Source organism: Ylistrum balloti, unplaced genomic scaffold (genome assembly GCF_031769215.1).
Source record: "Ylistrum balloti isolate Yb309-2 unplaced genomic scaffold, AGI_CSIRO_Ybal_v1 Utg369958, whole genome shotgun sequence".
NCBI classification, from domain to species: domain Eukaryota; kingdom Metazoa; phylum Mollusca; class Bivalvia; order Pectinida; family Pectinidae; genus Ylistrum; species Ylistrum balloti.
The window spans coordinates 417,290-440,800 of NW_026782057.1; the positions used below are offsets into that span (position 1 = coordinate 417,290).

At 33.5% G+C, this 23,511-nt stretch overlaps 2 protein-coding genes across 3 annotated transcripts in view; one reads left to right on the forward strand and one right to left on the reverse strand.

Annotated features, from left to right (window-relative positions):
- Window positions 1-7,524, reverse strand: part of LOC132547482 (endophilin-A3-like) — a 33,160-nt gene extending 25,636 nt beyond the window's left edge. For both annotated transcript variants that reach the window (XM_060211237.1, XM_060211236.1), the window contains exons 1-2: window positions 7,399-7,524; window positions 5,679-5,747 (exon numbers count right to left, since the gene is read on the reverse strand). In XM_060211237.1, coding sequence (XP_060067220.1) covers window positions 5,679-5,747; window positions 7,399-7,443 — 114 coding nt within the window. In that variant the 5' untranslated portion in view covers window positions 7,444-7,524. The remainder of the gene's footprint in view (window positions 1-5,678; window positions 5,748-7,398) is intronic.
- Window positions 7,525-7,803: 279 nt separating this feature from the next.
- LOC132547508 (chromatin assembly factor 1 subunit A-B-like) lies at window positions 7,804-20,655 on the forward strand. Its single transcript, XM_060211264.1, has 15 exons — window positions 7,804-7,840; window positions 8,946-9,014; window positions 9,829-10,733; window positions 10,931-11,110; window positions 11,410-11,486; window positions 12,663-12,744; window positions 13,502-13,579; window positions 14,080-14,217; window positions 14,774-14,850; window positions 15,039-15,216; window positions 16,066-16,143; window positions 16,932-17,033; window positions 18,057-18,224; window positions 18,717-18,849; window positions 19,370-20,655. Exons 1-15 carry the CDS (start codon window positions 7,804-7,806, stop codon window positions 20,653-20,655), a joined length of 3,588 nt encoding a protein of 1,195 aa, XP_060067247.1.
- The last annotated feature ends 2,856 nt before the right edge of the window (window positions 20,656-23,511 follow it).

Below are 23,511 nucleotides of genomic sequence, written 5' to 3' on the forward strand. Positions count from 1 at the left end.
CATGTAATACTCTATAAGCTCAGGAGTAATACAAGAAGTCACAAGAAATTGAAAAAAAATGTGATGGTAACAGAAGAAAGATAAATAATAAAATGTCCTCAATAAACAAAGGCGCAACTTTGGCACTAATCAAATATATTCATAAAGTTTTGTTTAACGGAATAGCTTCCAAGTTGTAGTCTGGAAAGGAAAGTTTACACTAATTTTGTCGTTTTTTACTGTTTCTATATAAAAAGTGAAATGTCAATAGGAAAAAGCACAACTAGGGCACTAACCTAATATATACGGCAAGTTTTGTGGAGTTGCGTGGAATGGTTTCGAAGTTGTAGTCCAAAAAGAAAGGTTAATACTAAATGGATTTGTTTCCATGGTGACACAAAAAATCATTTAAAAAAATGAAATGTTATCAATAGCAAAAGGCATAACTAGGGCACTAACTTAATATATACAGCAAGTTTTTTGAAGTTGAGTTGAATGATTTTGAATTTATAGCCCAGAAATTCCTTCGGACTGACAAACAGACGGAGGGAGCCTATTTTAATATCCCCCCCAATGCATTTCGTGGGGGATAAAAATAGTGGGTCCCACAACATGAAATTCAAGCATATACAGATATTCTGAGCCCCTTCCAAATTATATGATTACAGGATTCTGGACTCAGATGGAGATTTATTACTGCCCCTGGGATGTCTTCAAAATGTCAATAAAAATCACACATTTACAAGATTTTATCTTGATTAGTAAATATTTGTGTTAAAAAACGGATATATATATGCGCTTCCTGTTGAATGGTCGTCTAGATCTATGGAATACACATGTATATGTTGTGATACAAATAAAGGAACTAATACAGGAAATCAATAATCTGAAGTCAAACTCTGTATGATTGTCAATATCTGAAACAAGTGAACAACACTAGTTGCATGATATACTAGCTATTAGCTACAGTGTTTGTGTCATTAAAATGTAATGTACAGACTTAATTTTCACTTTGTTTTTCATCTTGTTCTTTAATTCCTTTTCATAAAAGTTAAATTTGATGAGCACATTCAAAAACTGATTCATGAAGATCTAGTATGTTAGTCTGGCTCTCTGGATCCAAAAATAACAGGTCAAAGCTTAGGTTATACAGGCAAATTTGTTACCTTACACAGAGGTCAAGTGCTCAATAAGGAAAAGAGATCATGAAACAGGAATTAAGTCATCAAGACTTTGGATGTTTGATTAAGTAATAGTGTGGCAGGTCTAAGATATATTCCCTCGATCCCTTCCGTGATAATATCATATTCCAAGTCCAGCTGTATACAGCAAAACTTGTTCCTAACAAATTCCACAGGACCAGAAGGAACAACTTGTTATAACTGAAATTTATCCATAAACATATGGCTTTCAGCATTTCTGAAAGCTATATTGGAATTGCCTCTACATGCATTTCAACATACCTGATTTCAAACATTTCCATAGCTCTAGCATAGGAACAAAAGTATGAAGACATGTAATAAAGTCTAGATGTCTTCATGGGAGAGATATGTTCTAAGTCTAGATAACTTCAGTGGGGAGATACCTTTGATGTCATAATAATATGAAGACAGGTATCAAAACATATATTCAAAGCCTGGATGTCTTTTGTGGGGAGATATATTCTACGTCTTGATACCTTAATTTGGGAGATATGTTTTGAAGTCTGAACACCAGTTCAGTGGGGAGATACATATATATTTAATTCTAGATCATTCAATGGGAATAATTTTTCAAAGTCTTGATCTTTAGTGGGGAGATATATTCAAGGTCTTGATACCTTTCTTTGGGAGGTATATATATATATTTAAAGTGTAAACAGAACTTTTAGTGGGGATAAAAATTTGTACTTTCAGTGGGGAGATATATTCCAAGTCTAGATCCTTCAGTGGGGAGATATATTCCAAGTCTAGATCCTTCAGTGGGGAGATATATTCCAAGTCTAGATCCTTCAGTTGGGAGATATATCAAAGTCAATTGCAATTCAATGAATATTTACCACCACAGAATTATGCAGTTTTACAATTTTGTATACACATATGCAAAATGATGTACATATATATTCGTGCCATGAAATAACAGTCAGGACAACTCTAGGGAATAGTATTGGCATGCACGATGCCATTCTGAGAAAGAGCAGAGATCTAGAAACTTGGAAAAATAATCAATTATATATTTACATTGACATCCTCTACTTCATGCTTATTGTTATTCACAGGAAGGACAATACTGATCATTCTCTACTACAACATTGGTGTGGGACCAATCAAATAGTTTCGTCTTCCTGTATCTGCTGATGTATAATCAATACAAGAGTTCTACATATCCTAACACTGGAAAGTACTCATGCATCAGATGATGAGTGAGCTATATCAGTCATTATACTTAGCATTCATTTGAGATACCATTCGAAATAGATCACCACCTATTCGATCTCCCCACACATGTTTACCTGTCTTATTTACAAATAACCTGTTGGGAAGAGGTACAGTGTGAAACCCTATTATAACATGTATACAATCTGATAACTGAACATGCAGCCAAATGACCTATATTTCTAGCAGCTACTGTGAATTTACACAAAATTATAATCAGTCTGTGACTTAAATCTATGATAAACCTAGATAGCCTTTATTTGTTTTCACAGATTGTGTGTATTCAATGGCACTCTGTTTATCAATCAAGTGTTATCAATGACAACAAAATTATCCTGTTACAATGAAAAAATGAAACACTTTCTATCAGCTTTATATCAAATCGTAATGTACCATACACATATGTACACTTATTGTTGTGAAATCTAGACACGGAAACTAAACTCTACCAGGAAAATATAGTGACAAATTCTATACTTACAGATGTTGATAAATGGTTCATAATATTGACAACAGGGGAGAGTGGGTGGGACAGGGTGGGAGACCTTGAGTAACTAAATTAACTTCAAATCATTCTCCATGAATCTATATAATACAAAGGCAGAGCTGCTAATAACACTTTGTTTTCAGACTAGTTTAACAAGACTTAGATTACCATAGGATTTGAAAATTATATCATTGCATGGTAATGGATGCAAAGATATGTCTCATCTGTCTAACTTCGTTGGTGTGGTAATGTTTAAGCAAAATGAAAAATACACAAAAAATTGTCCTTTATGACCAACAGATCTTAATGCAAATCTACAGTGATTTGTCGTCACAGGCAAGACGAAAACACAGTGAAAGGGGACTTATTTTTCACTAATATTTATGGAACTTGCATTTGTAATATTTCATATTCTATCCTGTCCTAACAGATTACTTTGCATCAATGAATATAAGACTGCGTATTGTATTGTGGCCATCTTTTTTTATTTAGTTCCTTCATAAAAACATGATGCATGACTTCAAAATATCTGGTTATTGATAGAAAATAGACAGTGGTATAAAGTATTACATAGAGACAGGCTACTCCATAATTAGGTGTCTCCACAGACTATTCCATAATTAGGTGTCTCCACAGACTATTCCATAATTAGGTGTCTCCACAGACTATTCCATAATTAGGTGTCTCCTCAGACTATTCCATAATTAGGTGTCTCCTCGTACTGAACACAGCCTTATAATCTGTGATACATTCGTTAGAAGTTTAGAAGTTCTCTGGTGAAATGATTTGGTATGATGTTACAAAATTTTATGAGTATGTTTAAAACAACATTTAAAACATAAGTATAAATTGTAAATGTTAACATTTTGAGCAACAATTGCTAAGCCACCTTAAAATGTTGAAAGGTTACAATCTGATTTGTTAAATAATTCATTTATACCACCAATAGATAGTTATGCTGACAAACTTTCATGTAATTATAGCCATCTTTAAAAGGTAGCTCTCCAAGAATTAATAACATGATATAATAGACACCTACATACATGTTGTGTATACTGTATGTTGTTATATAGAACTTCATAAATTTCAGTGAATTAAGTGGAAAAAAGATTGACTTATAAACATTAACATTTCTTAACTGACAGCATGTCAGGTATTAATTGGCCTATCAATTAAAACTTCATATCAGGACTTGTGCATATACTCATCACCTGCTGTGTCTCCGAAAACAATAGATACAGTAAAGGACACTAGAACACTTAATATGTACACTATGTAGGTTTACTGTAGTTCATTTGATTATTGCATGCATATCATTGAACAAAGTACAATTATGTTATTGCTATAGTACTGTCCTCGAAATCAGTTTTAACACAAAAATCATATTTATATTTTAATTGTGTTATTCTGTAAATGATAAATGATCACATGAAAAGTTATGTGGTTTGTGGAGCATTTGTACTCTGCCTAAAAATTCTTAAAATGAAGGATTTTTCCAAAGTATAAAACAAAGTGAATATTGTATTGCATCCCAGTATGTGCCAAACCCAAAGGAATAGGAAATAATACATTCTCTGTCAGTGATATTTACTAGATAAATATAGACTTATCTACATTGGTCTGAAATATTACTTATATTTTGATGTTTTAGAATGTTATATCAATATTTGGTGATATGATAATGCATGGAAAAACATCAATAAATTACCAACATCTCAACATTATCATAATCCAAACTCAAATTTAATAAAACTAGGACAAAATATGAACAAATGAAAGATTCGCATGGAGACTCTTGAATAAGTACAAGGAGAATAAGATTAGATGTTCCAGAAGGGTAAGCCTTATCTGCTTCATCGAAGACACCCACTATGTAAATCTTGGTCAGTCAAAGTTAGTAATGTCATGTACTCAAATCAGAACAAGGTATATAACAATGGAGTGAACAAACAAACTAACAAATATAAAACGTGTCCAGCTACGTACCTCACAAAGAAATGGAACATTTCTCAATGAGATTACTATAACACCATAAAACTTCTCCATAATTTTCAACAATGTGCATCTTTTGAAACCCTGTGTTGTAAGTTTGTGTATCAGTTGACAACTTCTTACATGAAAATCATGATAATGGGAACAGTCCCTTCAATATTAAAGCAACAGAGACAAATAAACACCATAGGTTGGGGATGCAGGCATGTTGATATCAAACAATGGAAAATTTACAATAGGTAAATTGAGATCATCATGCTTATCATACAGCTAGGAGGAAAACTTAAGATGTTGTTTTTGTAGTAGGAAAAGATAGAAATAACCGGTCGATCTGAAAGAGTCTGTCATATCCTTGATTTCTAATTTTGGTTGGTATATGTATACGATGAAGCTTGCTATGGCAAAGAATCGAACCAAACTAATCATGCGTGGATAAAGTGAAATTATATCCTTGAATAGGAATTTCTATGTAATATTTCAGATCTGAGTAAAATGAAGAAATTTTCCCAGACAAACAGACATTTAATGGAAGATGCCATACTGACACTTCTATTCATACAAATTACAACATGTATGTGATAACTCAGAAATGCATTCAATATCACATGATCTAGGTGTTTAAAATATCTGCACATATATATAATGAATGTTGGGCAAAAAGTAATCCATTTTTTGGGTATAGCCAACGAGATGCTGACCACTAAATTAGTTCCCAATAAATTAGAGCATCATAACATATATATAATTTTGCAAAGCATTAAAAGATTTCTCAAAACACAATCATATAATAAAACTATTCATCCTACCCTTTCCATTTCCATAAAATCATCATCAAGCTCTGTGCCTTTAGCTCCACCTATCTTCTCACTCATATACTGAAAAAAATAAAAATAAGTTCAGATTATTTATCATAGTTAATTTTATTTGCTAAAGGGTACATAGATAGATGTATGACAACAGTAAAAGTGCCAGCCTTTGTTGAATGATGTCATCTATGATTTCTCAATTATAGAGGAAGTCATCTATGATTTCTCAATTACAGGGGAAACTATTTTAAAAAGAACTTGACATCCAATGATAAATTGACCATCTGTTTCATAAATATTACACACAGGATGTAATCATTTTATTGACTGACTCAGGACAGCACTTCGGAGTAGCTTTCAGTACTTAATTACATCTGAATCAGGAAACACTGCCTTCTAAAATGGTGAACCTCAAGATTTGTATCTATGATTTAACTGACTCCTCTATGTGAGTTTAATGTTTGGGGTACACTGCACCCCTAGTTTAAATTATCAATGTGGAAATATATATCAATGTACACAGTGCTCTCATTAAATGCTGATTGTCGGAAAAAGTAGCCTGTTATTCATCAACTTTGAACCAGCTATCGAAAATAGATAGAATCGTACTACAATATGTCATAATTAGTATTTAGCTATCTAGTTTGCCAGACTATTACCTGTTTCAAATCTTAATAAAACACTGATACAGTATATTAATTCCAGGTTTACATAAAATGTGAGTGTCAAAGGTGTTTGATATTACACTGAATTTAATCACTGACTTTATTAATTTAGCATTACTTTCCAAAATTTTGAAGAATCCAATTACATAGAGAAATAGTGGGCTCTCAAAATTTGAACGAGTCCCTATGGAAAAGCATGAGTTCGGGATTCGGATATTTGAGTCTCAAAAATCAATGCATTGTACTTTTGATAATTTTATTTTTTTGTATCTAGTAGGTATCAATGGATGAATCAAATATTTTTTTCCCTGTTAACTATTCCATTTTTTCTTCTTTTTTTGAAGCAACAACCTAACCTTACACTTAACAAATTACATGCTGCATACAGTAATCAAATATTACAAAAACTCATATTAATGGACTAACATTCCACATTAATCTGACTTACAGTACTAGATGAAATGTCAGATAAAATTAATTTTGGTTACTGTTCCATTTGTAAATGTACATGTAATACCCATATAATCAACATACATAGATGATCCATTATGGAAGCTAACAATGGATTGATGCCACACTAATACTTCATTTAAAGATGAAAAAGATATTTTGAACAAACTTCCTGACAGTTGGGAAAAACAGTCTTCTATCTTCTGTACTTTATTTATCAGGAAAATAACCAAATGGGTACTGGCAATAACATTTATTACCTTGTATAAATAATCAACTTTACCCGCAGGTGTTTACAAGCCAATCGAGAAATCAACTCAACAAACTAACACAGAGCAGTGAACGTGATTTTCCCACAGTTGACCGAATACAACACAACAAAACGGAATACAAATATACAATTACAAGTATTCGATTTTTATTCCAACCACCATTGTATGTGTAAACGCGAAAATAACTCTATGCATTTTATCATCATAGTCTGGACAAAAAGGTAAACATGTGATTTCTCAATCGACTCGAACGCCGTTCATTGACAAACTGTCAAATCATGGGATCGTAATCGCTCGGTTTCTATGCAAAAATTATTTAAATCCATACGTTACCTGGTTCGCCTTGTTGAATTGTTTTTTAAGACCCGCAAGAGACATTTTGACGGGTTGCGATACTGCAATTATCGTACTAAATGAAAAGGTAGTTCTACTAGTTCGTTACTCCTGTGTCGACGTCGTCGTGATCTACTCCCACCGTGACGTTTGTCAGTGCGGCAGCAAATAAAGGGTCGCATCATAAAAATATTAAGGATTTTCCCTTTTAAAAAATATAGCATATAGAAAAACAACCTACAGACAATACACAGGTTTAAAAACATTAATTTGTTGTGTTTGTTTAAACAACAGAATCATAATATCCGTAAAGGCCATACAGTGATAGGGAAGTAATTCAGCCCGTATCATCGAGCGCCGAATATTCGCGCCAACTTCGAAGAAGGGGAAACCATAAACAGGGCAATGGCACACGTTGATTGTGTGAATAATTTTGAGAATGGTAAGAAAGATGAGCTTTGGAAGCACCAAGGACGTGTACAATGCAACAGTCAATCATAATTTAGACTAATAGCCATTGATTTTGAGTCTACTTATCCTAGTAATACTTCAATAGGCGTTCTTTGGATGTCATATTCTACTGAGATTTTTTAGGTTGTTATTTCCTTTACATTTCTTTTCTGGGTGCTGTAAATGGTGTCAGCTTGTACTTAAGTGAAAAAATTATATGATGCAATGTTTGCAGTAGCTGTTGTGTTGGATTTGATAGACGGATAGGATGTTTGCCGTTTCTAAAGACTTGCTAACTATTGAAGATTCCGAAGACGAAGTGCGCAGCTTAGCTTATAGTTGTGCTGATATTTCTTGCTTTTCATTTTTGTTATAACTACATCATCGGTTATGAGATTGTTGTAGACACCAGAGGAAAAATGATGTGACTTTGTAAAATTTGGCATTTATCTTCTCTCCAACTTTAGAATAATTGATATACAAGTAGTGCAATGTAAATATTTTGCTAGGCCAGTATGGTGCATTGAGTGTTTTTGGTTGAACCATTTAATGCTAATTATATCAATCGATGTGATAAGTGACCGCCACACTCAATGCTGATTACATTAATTAATGATTCACACATCAAATTTAAACACAATAAGATGTAATATTGCTTTGTATAATGACAAAATAGCACTCAACAATGCATATGATTATATATAATACCTTGCAAGAATTTCCCCATCAGTGACCACTTATGCATGAAATGCTTATACAATGTTTTGTTAAACATGACTTCTCAACAAAAATTATGAATGGCAGCAGTAATAGAATTTCAAAAGTCTGCTTGCTATGGGTAAGTATATGTAGTATGTATTCCAAAGTAGTTAAGCAGAAAAATAACAGCACAAAGATGGTGGTCAGGCCTGAAAATGTTAAAGAGTAGTTGCTTGAAGAGTACCTGTAAGGCCTTAATTGCCCGAGCCTAAGTGTTAAAAAATCATTAGGAATAGTAATTGCCTGAAGATTGCTGAAATGCCTGAAAGCTTGCCATATGCAATCATTTTATTGATTTTATCATTTAGTTGTTATTTTTTTTATATTTTTGTTTTCAGATCCAAAAGTTGCCCTAGGAAACAAGGATGAAAGTGAAAGTGGTCCTCCTTCGAAAAAATTACGACAAGGTTAGTGCATTTTGCATCAAATATTCCCAAAGCAACCATATGTTGGGGTTTAGATTTAGCGTAAACTAATAATAATCTGTGAGAATAATAGACCATTGTTAAAATGACATCAACAAAGGATCAGCTTTTTCCATTACTTATTAATGTCATATTTATAAATATGTATCGGAAAATGTGACAGATACAGAAGTAAAAACTTAATTTGATAAATCAAGATTTGCAGCAATGTAGCATGAAAAAAGCAAGTCTACAAAATTGGAGAATTTAACTTAACCCAGTTAAGCAAATAGGCCACTGATGGGATGTTCCCATTGCAATTCAAAATCCTATTGACAATAGGTATATAATTGATAATAATAGGATAATAAGTTGGAGAAAGTCTTAAGATAAAAAAATTGAATTTGAATATGTACTGGGATAACATGTTTTTATGTAGGTCCAAAGATGGAACTAAAATTTGCTTGATATTTCAATCATTAATATTTTGCAAAAGACGCACAAATGAATAGCACTTCTTAATAGAAGTTTAGAGTTGGATATATTAGAGTAAAACAATGATTAAACCATACAGCTGTTTTGTCCTTCTAGGACTCATCAGTGTTGCTATGGGTCCAAATTTTGAAGTTTGAATGGCACTACAAATCAAAACTGACCTCAGAGCTGTCCCTCCCAAGACCAAGAATGTATGACATGTTGCTTTCTTTTTTTTTTCTTTTTCTTTTCAATTCTCGGCATAATTCATTATCTTAATTTAGTCCTAGTCAATGGATAAAACATCACTCTTTTTAATTTACGATGTTCTCTTACTTTTCAGCTCGATTACCTTTCAAACCTTTGGAACAGAAATCCCAGATTGTTTCACCACAGGGACCGAAAAAGAGAAAACTCTCTGATGGCGAATCTCCTAGTGCCAAACTACACAAGAATCACAAACAGGAACGCCAGCCATCTGGGGAAAACAAACCACTTACTACTAACTGTATAGTTGATCATGATCCTGAGGTTAGTTCCAGCTCAGAGGCAGAAAATATTCCTGTGGGAAACTCGAGTCGCATTCGTAATACCCTGGAGCGCTTTGTGAGAAAATGTCCCCAGGAAGAGATCAGCTCTACTAATGATTGTATTGATCTTGTGGAGAAAAATGATTCAACTGGCAATGATGCTGAGGGACAGGAAAAGACTGATGATACTGAGAAAGACTTGAAGAATGATTTAGAGAAAAATCCTGCTAACCCAGAAAACCTAAACAAGTCAGATAAGGGACCCTCAAATGATGAACATAAAGATTTAATTGTAAATTCAGAGGATGCATTTGTATCTTGTACTGAAGAAAAAGAAGGTAATGAGAAAGATAGTGAGATAATTCCATTAAAAGATGATTCAGAAACACAGCCAAGGAATCAACAGAAAGTCACTGCTGATGTTTCAGCAGATAAGGAAAAATGTACTTCTCTTGATATTACAAAGGAAACCAGAGATTCTTCAATGGATGAAGAAGATGTATCTTCATCACAAGATGTAAACTTGGAGACTCCTGCCAAAATTAAGCAATCTGATGACTCTGCACCTCAGACCCCAAAAGTAAATCCAATCATTTCTGCAAGCCCAACATCTACACCAGGAGAGATAACTGCATGTCCAAAGACACCCAGTGTAGACAGTCCAAGCAGCTGCAGTGATGGAACACCCAAGTCTGGGAAAAAAGGAGTCCGATCAAAGGTATGAGTATTCAGCCATGCTTTTTATAGTGGCTTTGTTTGTTTGATCTTCAGACTGAAAAAAATAATAATATGCTGAAAATTATAGGGAAGAGGGAGTTTAGAAGATACATGATGAAGTATGGAACTAGTTTGAGTTACTGGCTATAAGGATAAAATATAAATTGCCTTGTAATATCTAAAGATTGTTTTTCCCAGCTGTCTGCAGCAAAAATGAAAGAAAAAGAAGCTCTGCGTCAAAAGATTAAAGAAGAGAAAGAAAAGAAATTAGAAGAGAAGAGACTTAAAAAAGAGGAGGAACGCCTTGAAAGAGAAGAGAAAAAGAAAGAGAGAGAAGAAGCTAAAGCCCTCAAAGAAAAACAGAGAGAAGAAGAAAAGGTTGGTGATATATCTTCAATTAATCAAAGATTTGATTATAAAAAGGCTTAAGTCCATTACTCAAATAATGAATCCTTAATTGGCCATTATTTACTAAGATGATAGACAAGGTATTTGGTTTAAGATTAATGGTATGTAAAAAGGTAACTTTAGACAAAGAAGATTTTAAAATGATAATAGATTTTAGATATTGATGCATCACCATTACATTTTTATCTATATACCACTTTAGGAAATAATATGGTGATATGCAGCATTGAAGATAAATTTTACTTATCAAATTTTTAAATACATTGTAGGAAAGGAAGGAGAAGGAAAGACAAGAAAAGTTGCTGTTGAAAGAGGAAGAAAAGAAGAAAAAACAAGAACAGACTGAGTAAGGGCTTTATCAAAATATATGTTTTATATGAATAAAAATACATAATATACAAGGGAGTCCTTTTGATTAGATTCATCACACATATTGTTTCCTTATCTGAACTGCAATTTCAAGCTATCCTTTTTATACCTTGGTCCAGTAATTATGGTAAAGATATTGACACATTTCTTATTATACAGATAAAAGTGTTTTATACCATCATTATCAAATAGTGAGCTATTCAAATTGCTCTGCGTCTATAATCTATTGTCTATTCTTCATGGAAATTTGTCATTGTTATTTCTTGAAAAGGATCAAGTGGATCTTTTTCAATTTTCATAGCTTGGCTCCTCTTAGATTCTGGTTGAATCCTTTTGATTTTAAAGCTGATAAAAATAGCAAAATGGCTGACATGTAGCCATCTTGAATTTTTATAGTGGAAATTTTTTGAAGCACTGGATGGATCTTTCTCAGATTTTCATGTTTAGTTTTCCCTTTATCTTCAGTAGTATTCTTTCAATTTTGAGACAAATCAGAAAATACATTATGACCAAAAGTTTCCTATGTTAGATTTTGACATTTGTTGGATCATTCCCAAATTTCATTTCGACCTTGTTGGTCCCTTGTGTTGTGCTATCGGTTTTTGGGACCAGTAAATGAACAGATGGCAGAATGATGGCTGTCTTGGATTTTGAAAATGAATGTTTATCACCACCATTTCTCAAGAAGTGCTAGATAGATAATTCTTAATTTTGGTCAACTTGTAAGTTGTCTATTTGGAACTTATCAGAAAAACAAAATAGCTTTTTTGACAACAACAAAAATAATTATTACAATTTCTTGAGAGATATTCTTAGATTTCATAACAGCATATAAGAAGAAAGAAAAAATTAAACGGTCTTTTGTCTTCATTTTGAAAGAATGAGTCAAATTTCAGATTTTTGGCTGCAAAAAGAGCCTATATTTATTATGTAATCTGTGAGGACAGCAATGATTACCCATTAGATAACGTTGACCTAGATACTTTGACTGCTGAAACGTCTGAATAGGATTGTTTTGATAGTGTTCTGGACAGATGGTTGGCTCCATTAGTATTTGAATATACTTCATTCATCAAAAATGGGTGTATGGCATGTATACATGCTACTCAGTGCTGCATTTGTATCAAAGTTCTCTTTCTTTTCCATATTTAAGAGCAAAATTGGAGGAAAAAAGGAAGAAAGATGAAGAACTCAAGCTCAAGAAAGAAGAGAAATTAAAAGAAGAAGAAGAAAAGGTAACTTTGTCATTCAAATTTAAATGAATTTAAACTGGTCCTTTCAAAACATTTGTTAAGGTATTAGGGGAGTCGCATGAAGAAATCTGAAATCTTTTAACTTTGAGGCATCTTTTCACAAAGTTTTAGGAGTTTGATGACAGACTCGGTTATGATTTAAAAAAAAAATTTTGAGAGAGGATATTTCTGCTCATGATGCCCTTTGTGACAATAAAAGTTAGAATTCTGTGATTTGGATTTTTATGCAAACTACAAAAAAAAATATATAGCTTACTTGATATTAATCATTACAGAAAGTTTTGAAATAGGAACATTTTAAGATTCTGCTGCACTTGTAATGTTAAATAGTGGGTGGCTGGATATAGGGAAGGTGGATGTGCATCCAGGGCTCTCACACCCCATTTTGGGACTGGGGTCCGGGGCCCTTTGAATTGGGAAAAATAATGGTGTTTTCCTTAGAATTGGGAAAACTTGGGGTCTAAATTGGGGGAAAAAGATACTATTTTGCATTGGGAATGGGGCCAAATATCAGCCCCAAATCTGGCAGATTGAGAGCCCTGGTATCACAGAAGACAAAAAGTTATAAGATATATCATCCAGGTTAAGATTGGCTACTATAACCACATGGAAGTCATCTCTTCAATTTTAATTGCCACTACCCATCCACTTAAAACAGGCTTTAAAACCTTCTCAACATGAATTTAATAGAAGCCTTATGGTCAGGAAAAAACATGATGTCAATTAAATTTGTTAACAGGTGAAGAAAGCATCGAAGACAAAGCAGGCTTTCCAGAGTTTCTTCATCAACAAACAGAGGGTCTCTCCGGTCTCAAAGGTAGGAAGCTGTCATGAAAATAATGTGATGATAGCACCATAAAAATCTAGCTGAGTGTGTGTTCAGTATCCATAGAAAATATGTAGCAGGACATTTGTGGTTGAACACTTACGATTCATGATATCTTACCAAAATAAATGGAATATTTGTTTTCTGGACAGTTTGTTGGCAAGTTACTAGTTATAGCTTTGGTCAATATATTGTGTGTATAGAACTTTAAAAGAAATAGGCGAGCTGTAGACTAGGTGCCCAGACATAGAACGTTAAGCTCTGTTTCTGAAAAGAAATATTTGCCAAAGAATTTGCAATAAGATCAATTTACAAAATGTGCTTGTAAAATTGAGGAAATATTTCATCTGATATATATTCTGTTAGTATTTGCTCACAGTTTTAAACTTTCTTTTCCTTCATTAATAGCCAGTGTTTGAGCAGTTTCATTTGCAAACTGATCCTCAGGAAATATGAAACAGTATTTAAGTAATTTATTTTACTGCTTGTAGGTAAATGAAACTAAAAGTTTGTTCATGCCATTTGAAGTCAAGAAAGACATGAAACTTGCCCCATCGTGTCCCAGGAAACAATTGGACATTGAAGCAGCAGCAACATTGGACCAGCTCTCTTTTAAACAGGTCAGTAATGTGGGTGGCGATCAGTCACAATGGACCAATAATTCAATTATAATTGATGGTAATTTAGTAGAATTGATCATTGCTCCATGAAGATTAATCTACACTCCTCAATGTCATAAAAGGTTTATGAAAACTTCAGTTACAAAAATTTGTTTAAAAAAGGGAATAAAAAGTTGGAAGCTTAAGCAGTAGCAGTAGATAACTTGTTCAGTTTTGCTTGCTATCGAAACATTCTTGTAGAGCATTTGCTATTACAATAGTCTTTAATATGGAAATTTTATTTTTTCTTGTACCCAATATTTTTAAAATATCAGTTAAAACCTGACCAAACTACATGTATAGTGATATCAGATGAATTTGCCATTACCCTTTCATGTGTTTAGATACATTACCGGGTACAAGAATTAACTTGATATATCTTGAGTGTAAGATTACAGCTAGATAATACCTGTTATAATGACCCATGTCTATAACAACCAATTTCTACTTATCTCCTTGGTGGCCACTATAGACATGTTCACTATATAAGATTGAGTTGATTATTCTGGTGTTGTTGGATTTACAGGCTTCTGACAGCCTCTTATATGTTGAGGAACTCCGAACTGGCAAATTACAGCCCAAAAAGTTCCGAGCAGTTGACAGGTAACATCCTAACCATTTCTCAATTGTCATTTTCTTTAAAATGGTCATATCTAGATTGACCCAGAGTGAAAGTCATTTCTGTGCATGTACAAGCTTTAATTTTCTATAAAGTATATGTGAGAAATGTGATTCTATGCTGTTTTTAAGAATGTGAAGTAAAGATTGGTGTCATTTTTGTTTGTTTCCAGGAAAAAAAATAAAGTTGATGATGATGTGATGCTTGTTCATGACTCAGAAGTGGTGAAAAAGGTCACATATCATTGTAAACTGCTGCAGTTCCATACAAACTACAGACCTCCTTACTATGGAACGTGGAGGAAAAAGAGTAATGTTATCAGTCCAAGGAATCCATGGAAACAAGACAAGGTATTGAAAAATCTGAATTATCAAAAAATAGATGTGTCTAAAGCTTGTTCTTGTGTTATTATATGTGTAATATCTGTCTGAAAAGTTTTAATAGTAATAGCTATAACAATGACTTTCCATGTATGGATATATTAGCTTTTCTTTGGTAATGCTGGATCAATGTATAGAAACTTTACAGCTATTTCCTATTTCTCCATACATTAACACACTAGATATAGACATTTCAAAATGTCCCCACACATTTCAAACTGGGTAAGTTGTCAATTTTCAATTTATAAGCTACCAAAGGAAATTTGCAAGGAATGCAATGTAAAGCAGTACTGGTTATAACTTATTGCTTCACGTCATTATTTTCTTGTTATGTCAAATCCAGGCAAGACGAAATTTGCTTGTCAGAAGTCTGCTACAATATATTGATGTAATTTTGTATTACAAACATGCCACGAGTCAGCTTGACTAAAAACCAACAAGAAAGCTTTCTACTGAAATTCCCAATTAAGATTTCCCGGACATTTTAGCCAAGCCATGTCGTGTATACTCCAGTTTTCCTTCCACAAAACCAGATTTTCTGTATCAAATTTACCCCTGCATTGTTTTGGAAGTTTCCAGTTTAATCAGTCACCCATATAATTGATTTTGTAATGGCACCAATCACACATAAAATACATTTTAGTGTTGTCTCAACCACCCACAACAAACCAATTCATCTGCCACCATACTCCCCCACACATTTAATTCTGAAACCACCCGTACCTGAACATTGGATAACTGTAAAAATCTGAATATCATTGAAGTATTGAACAACAGTTTTAAAGTACCACTATTGATCAAGGGTCTTGTGTTTTTCAGGATTTGTTTGACTATGAGGTAGAGAGTGATGATGAATGGGAGGAGGAGGAGCCAGGAGAAAGCTTATCTGGATCAGAGGTATTTTGATATTTTCTGATATCGGGTCAATGAAACAACAAAAGACAACAGTTTAATTGTTCCTGCAACAGAATTGCTTTCATATTTTACAAACTTCTATCGTTGGCCATGATGACAATTTTGTAACCGAAGTAAAGTATTGAGCTGTTTTGTTATGAAATTGACAGTCACTTTGAAAAGGCAAATCTTTGCTGGCAAGCATCATATTGCATGATAAGTAGGTGGTGTATATATAGCATTACAATGGCTACAGCTATGGCATAATGAAATGTGTTTATGTGATATGAGCTCGATACATTGGGGTGCCTTTAGTGCATATAAGCATCGTATGCTTCTGAGTAAACAAACTGCGGTGTCAGGTAATCCTATTGATCAATTACAAGAAAGCGTTAAGTATGGTGTACTTACAGTGGTTCAATTACACAGTGGTTGACATGTGGTTTTTCTATTCCCAGTGTGAAATTAGAATTTTAGCTCAATTATTTCCAACCTGGGTCATGCTCAGACCAGGTTACCTAGGTGTATATATTACATAACAACACTAGAAGCAAAAGCATTGATACTGTATTTATGCTCACATTACAGGGATTTGAATTTTATTTAACATGCATTTCATTCCATCCAGTTGCATATTGTTTTACAGAGAATTGCACAAGGAATTTGACTTACTGACCAAACAGATTTTAAAGCAATGCCAGAGACCTCTTATTTAGGTGAAATGAGCCCTGGTTTGTGATGCTTTGTTTCAGTATGTGTAAATTAGATCTGTTTTCTGTGTGTTTTGTCAGGGAGAAGAAGAGGAAGAAGGTGCTGATGGGGAGGAAGAAGATGACTGGATGGTTCCTCATGGTTACTTATCAGATGATGAGGGATGTCAGGCTGATGAAGATGTAAGTTCTATCTGGAGATATTTCAAATTCCTAAGCTTTGTCTCCAGATTGCTTTACTGTTGATTTGGTTGTCAAGTGTAAATGAAATGTATTTCAAGATTAACCAGATGTCTAAAATATGGAATATGTACAATGATGTCTAGTTTGATTGAACTGAGCATTATTGTAAAATCTCATAGTGGAGTCAAGTTTTCATACTGGAGTAGAGTGATAAAGATAAAGTAATTTACTGCCTTAAGTCTTGTTTGCATGTTTATGTTGACATGGATACATGGTCATAAGATTTAAATGTTTGTAATATCAGGTAGGCCCTAAAATGAGTTATATTTTTTAAATTTCTGAAATACCTTTCTAATTAACATTACCAGCAATATTTCCTATGCGAGAAGCCAATTTTATGTAGATTGACACTTCTGTGATGTCACTGGTAATCTATTTTGTTTTACTTAACATGCTATCTTTGAAGTTAACATTTCACTTAAGTGTTTTTGAATATGTTTGCTAATCACAAGACAAAACCTTGAAAGTAGGGAGGGAAAGTTTGTAAACAAAGTAAGTTTAATAAGTTTGATAGAAAAAACTGATGAATAAAGGAAAAGAGATGGGTATTGAGGGCAGTTTTGTTGGATCTTACTACGATTATTGTTTTTATTACAAAAACATACCATTTTTTGGGACAGGTAAGCATTATATAAAGCATTACAATGATATTTATGTAAAATGTATATATTTATTACATTTTAAAAGAATTCACTGAACAAAATGTTTAATTCCTTAAAATCGTGATAATCTGGATCAATAGTTCATAATTATGTATCTGTATGCGACCCTGGTAATAAGAGGTAACATATGTGTTTTATGTCTAAGTATATCTGCCATTAGAATTAAAAAAATGTTTTTTTCCCATAAAATCTGAAGGGATAGACTTCCTCAAAGAATAATCCACAAGTTTAAAATTCAGGTAAAAGCAATATATTCATATCATAGGTGAATCGTACAAGATCAAAATATTTGTATTATCAGGTTAGCCCAGAGATGATGAAGGCAGCAAGACAGGCCAAGCTTGAATCCTGGGAAAGTGAGCTGAAGCGCCAGACAAAAGCTGCACTGCCCATCATCATTGGTTGTGTTTGGGAACAAGCTTTACACAGTCTGCAGAAACAAGTTCAAGAAACAATGGACAGTTACCAGGTAATATTTAAGGCCCAGTTTCAGTAAATGACATATTCAATACTCTATTCTTTGATCAGTCGAATAAGAAGTCATTGTACCACAGTTTTGACAAACTAAATTTCATTTTTTGAATTTTACTAAGGAGGTTTGTGTAAAATTTCATTCATGGCACTGTTCATATCCTGCAAAATGTTAAATGCAGAAAGCACTTGGAGATGGAGGATGGAAAGGTACTTTTTTTGCATTGATTTATTTCAGCAAATTCAAAGTGATATAGAATGTTGACTCCATGTTCTTATTGAATATTGTGTTATTAATTAAAATTGTCTGATAAAAAAAAACTGCAGAGAATCAGATATCTGTTTGAATGGCAATTAGAGGGTATTCAAGTAATGTGGGTTCGAGGAAGTGGTGTTTTACTGTATATGCTTGATCTGCCAAGTTTTGTTTGTTAAATATGTTACTTTGTAAACTCTTAGACTATGGTCAAATATGTAATTTTCCCTTCAGGCTGTGTGTTTGAGTGCTGATCCTATACCAACCACATACAGTGGAGCTAATAACAGTAAACTGGACAGTTCACCCTCGGACAAGAATATCGGCACACCCAAAAATGGAATGAGAAAACCTGTCCCAGAGGAAGGTGAGAAAGGATAAAAAAAAAGTCATATATGCCATGTGCATTAGTATGGAATTGTTGTCATCAAATGCATTGTAATTATAATTATATGTATAATGATAATGATTGTAAGGTCTATAAATATTTTTTAAAAAATACAGGATTCTAGATAAAATCTCAACCAATTGAAAAATCACTCAAACTTTCAATTCAAAATTTTAGCAATAAAATGCATGGATGTTTCTAATGGATGAATTCCAGATGTTAAATTCGAGTGCTGTGCATGATACTGTTAGTATATGTGTTTTCGTATTAATCTTATTCTAGCACTTGTAAGTATGTGTATTGTGATGTCTGTTGGTATAGCACTGAATGTAGATGTACAGATTTGTTGTTGCACTCATTGGCCGAAATGTGATAATGCACTTGACCACAGAAAGTTAATTACTTTAGGTATGCATTAAGGTTTACTTTATCCAGTTTGTAATACATACAACAGAATTGAGATTACTGAACTTGAAATTGTTTTTATTCTTTTTTATAGCAATGCCAGATTTGATTCGTTTGGTCCATGGAAACTTGGCTGGAATCAAGAAACTGATAAAAAAGTTCCGAACTTTTTGGGGACAAAAAATATCTGGTGAAGCAATCCCATCAACACCTACTGAATCAAAGATGGAGGTCGATACTCCAGATATGAAAGATGAGGATGCTCCCAATGATAAAGCTGCCATGGATACATCGGAGATCACCGAGGATGTGAACGCATACTGTATATCAAAGCGACAGCTGGAACTTAAGATATCAGCTATAGCTGTGCGTGAGAAGCGTGCAGCATACAAGAAAGTCTGTTGGTACGTACATGACAACATTCTTGAACAGTACAAACTTACTGACCTTCCTGTGCCTAACATACATGAGAGTGACAGTGAACCACCTAAACCCAAGTGTGAAGAACAAACCACACCCACCACCTCACTCAAAACACCCAAGGTATCCATTACCCAATTTGCAAGACCAATGTCTCCATCAGAGATTGCAGCCCAGCATGCTGCTGTTGCAGCAAAACAAGCTGCAGAAGCAACTGCAAGGTTGGCAGCATTAGAAGCTGCTTCAAAACAGGCAGCGCTTGAGGCAGCAGCAAAACAGCAGGCAATGGAAGCAGCAATGCGCCAGGCAGCTGCAGTGAATGCTGCACAACTGGGCAGTATGCAGGTGATCCCAGGGACGTCATTTACTTCTCCACAGCAGAAAACTCATGCTATCTATACATCACCGTCTCATGCTAACTTCAATAAGGCCATGTCGCCAAGGGTTGTGTTACCTGGAGGTTCTCCTCTAACAGCCAAAGCCTCTCCAGAGAATCAGAGAAAGAGAATTGTTCCTACAATGTTATCTCCCCTTTCTCAGAAATCGTTGCAGAGTCCTCCTGTGGCAAAAAGTGAATCACAAATGAAGAGAGTTCCGACTATGATTTCGCCAAGTAATCCTCAAAAGAAGATGACTCCACCAGGGATACCAGGTGATAACCAACAGAAGAGGATAGTTCCTACTATGTTATCTCCACAACACTCGAAGACAGCTATGAAAACAGATTTGCCTTTCAACACAGTCAACACAATCAAACCAAGTGTAAGACCTGTAAATAAACCCAATGTTGAATCTCCGGGCCAAACAAAGCCAAATAACGCCTTATCTGCCCATTCGAAGAGCTCTGTTAGACCAATGGTGAAAATCAGATCCTCACCAGCCGGTCCTAATAAAACAAAACAAGTGTTTCGACCTGTAGTGGAAGGCCGTGATTTAGAGAACGCTATTGTCATAGATTGATATGATTTTTCCAAAATGGAATTGTGGTTTAAGGTCTTTGTGAAAATAATTTTAGTGAGGTTAAAGAGTATCAATGCCATTCTAAAACAATAGTAATTAACAAGGTTTGTTACATGTATTTTGCCTTGAAGAAGTTGGAAAATATAATGTACTCAAATATGTGATATTCAATGAAATAACCATCATGTTTGTTTCGTTAAGAAAAAGCTTATTGCAATGTGATTAAAAGCTCGTTTAAATACCAAGTGCAATATTGAGTGAGAAATTGTAGCAAGCGATTCATCCTTTATATCAGTTTTTCAAATTTTATTTTTTTTTAACTTCAAATTGAAACATATTCAGATTGTAGGGTGTAGTTCTCAGTTGAATTTTTGAAGTTTTTTATGGTAAAACTGTTTAATATTTTGTTTTCTTATTTGACAGAAACTGTGCCTCTTGGAGCTCTACTTATTAGAAGAGTTTCATACCATATACGTAGATGATTTTTCCTAGAATGGTGTGGGACGTCAAAAAGTAAATTTATTATAGTCTCTACCATGAATGGCACATCCACACTGTGGAAATCTGTGATACCAATATATGTGTAAGGCAACATTATATCATTATAATCTAAAGAAAACAAAAACACAAAAAATAGCACATCATATACATGTAACATTCATTATGTGATTCTTCTGTGTATTTTCTTCTTCTTACTTCAGCTGAAAATCAGGAGTATATGATTAGATTAATTAACACAACAGAATTGGCACCTGTTAGGATACTGTTTACAGTAGCACTAGTATGCTATGTTTTGAAAATATGTAGCCATATTAAAGTGTCTCGGCTGTAGATCTCAATCTAAAAACTAAAGTGATGAATTTGGAGACTACTGTTTTTTTGTCTTACCTTGAAAAGTTTTGGAATTGACACTGCAATGTTATTTTTCTAGTGGTATCAACATTTCACTTTCATGTTGTAGATTTAGATGTGTTCCTCCAAGTATACAAGTCTAACAATAAAAAGATTTGGTCACATCGTAAGCACCTCAACACATCCATCACTTACTAATTTCTTTCACATTTTACTGCTTGGTGACTCTGAAAATTAAGGAATCGGAGAAGCTGGAGTTAGGTGGTTAGCTCATTTTCTTACAAAGATCAAGTGCTGTTTATATATTCAAATCTCATTAAGAAATTGTAAGAAATAATTACTTTGTAGTTGTTTCTGCATTTAGTTGACATCTTTCACACATTCCTTCGTACATTTTTGTAATGTTAAAATGCCAGGAGTAAAAAGAAAAATAGTGTTTTCTTATAAACTGTTTAGGATTTAATTTGACGCTGTAAAGGGGATAAAGTTGGAATGGGGCATGAGAAAAACTTGATGTAAGAGTGAAGAAACAAATATACAGAAGATGAAAACTCCAAATAGCTTCTTCAGTTCTTGTTTAGTGTTTAGACAACACTTGGGGAAAGTAAATTTAATTATCTATCAGAAAGCTCCTACATTGCATTCATAACATTGAGCACAGATAATGACTTTTCATTGAGCTTCAGTGGATATATTTATTGAGTATCCAAAGTTCCATATTAGATAGTCACATAAAGATGAGGTATTCATCGATGGATATATATTTATTTGACCATAGCTATATGAGACTGAGTACATTAGCGCTAGGTCATTAACTTGTATGTAAGATGTACATATATCTTAGTTTTTTTTTGGTTTTTTTTCTCCATGAATATGAAATGATAGAACCTTCAGTACACATTACCTTTAATACATTGGATAAAAACATTTTCAAGATATTTATGGTTTTTTTTCATCAACAGATTACTCTTAACACTTATAGAGGATTTTTATGTTGTCTTAGATTAATTGAATTTTGTTTCTTTGAAAAATTGGTTTCTGTGTGTTTTTGCCACCTAGATATACAAATAGCTTACATTTTTACCTCTTTCTATTTTGTCCATAGTCTGGAAAAGTACCCTCAGACAAAGTCAAAAATAAAAACTGCTGTGCAGTATTTGTCAAATGAAATTGTGACACCATAAAAAATTTATTTAGATTGCTATAAAATGATAAGTAATTTTAAGAATTGAATAGCCATTTCCCAAGAACCATGTCTCATCAATGTTGGATTGTACAATCCTAAAGCAAAGAAATTAACTTTTTTGTTATACAGTATTATTACTTTTACAAATACGACAGAAAACTAACTATCATTAAATGTATTTCCTTCTCATTCCTATGCCTTTCCTATGTATTCTGTACTTGTTTGTAATATATGACTGAAATAAGAAAGGGAAATTTCCCTGCAAATAAAATAGCATGCAGATACACAAATAGCATCTTGCTCTTATTAGCATAACTGCCTCTCTTTGAAGGGATATTCTGCTTTTTTCTGTTTTCTGTTTTTATGTGGGTGATTCTTTTTTATAATAACTAACAGATCTGCTTATATTTACCATAGGAATGAACACACAATGTTTAATTTGTGGAAATTTACAACCATTATCTGGACCACGATTAACCCACATCACGTTTGCTTTTTATTAGCCCTACAGTGTGTGTAATATTTGTATATTTCAAAGTAGACGAGAAATAAGCCAAAGAAAACAATGAAATTACAGCTACAGCTGAAATGTTGAGAGGATAGTGTACAGCTCTGTATCTACCCAATACTTCACATGAAATTTATGATCCAATCAGTGAGTTTCCGATTACCCACTATATTTTGACAGTCTAATTTTATATTGGTCAAGGGTATTTCTACCAATTTTGCCCGTCCCAAATGACCTTTGGAAAAATATTTTGATGCCGACAATAGTTTTTAAATGGTAAAAAACAGCCAGAAATTTTTCAACTTGTGCA

What these genes read in the sequence shown, in the direction of transcription:
- LOC132547508 (XM_060211264.1), top strand. Translation starts at nt 7,804, where the DNA reads ATGGCACACGTTGATTGTGTGAATAATTTTGAGAATG. An exon ending in TTCGAAAAAATTACGACAAG is followed by an intron (nt 9,015 to 9,828) that starts GTTAGTGCATTT and finishes CTTACTTTTCAG; the next exon opens with CTCGATTACCTTTCAAACCT. An exon ending in GATGTCAGGCTGATGAAGAT is followed by an intron (nt 17,034 to 18,056) that starts GTAAGTTCTATC and finishes TTGTATTATCAG; the next exon opens with GTTAGCCCAGAGATGATGAA.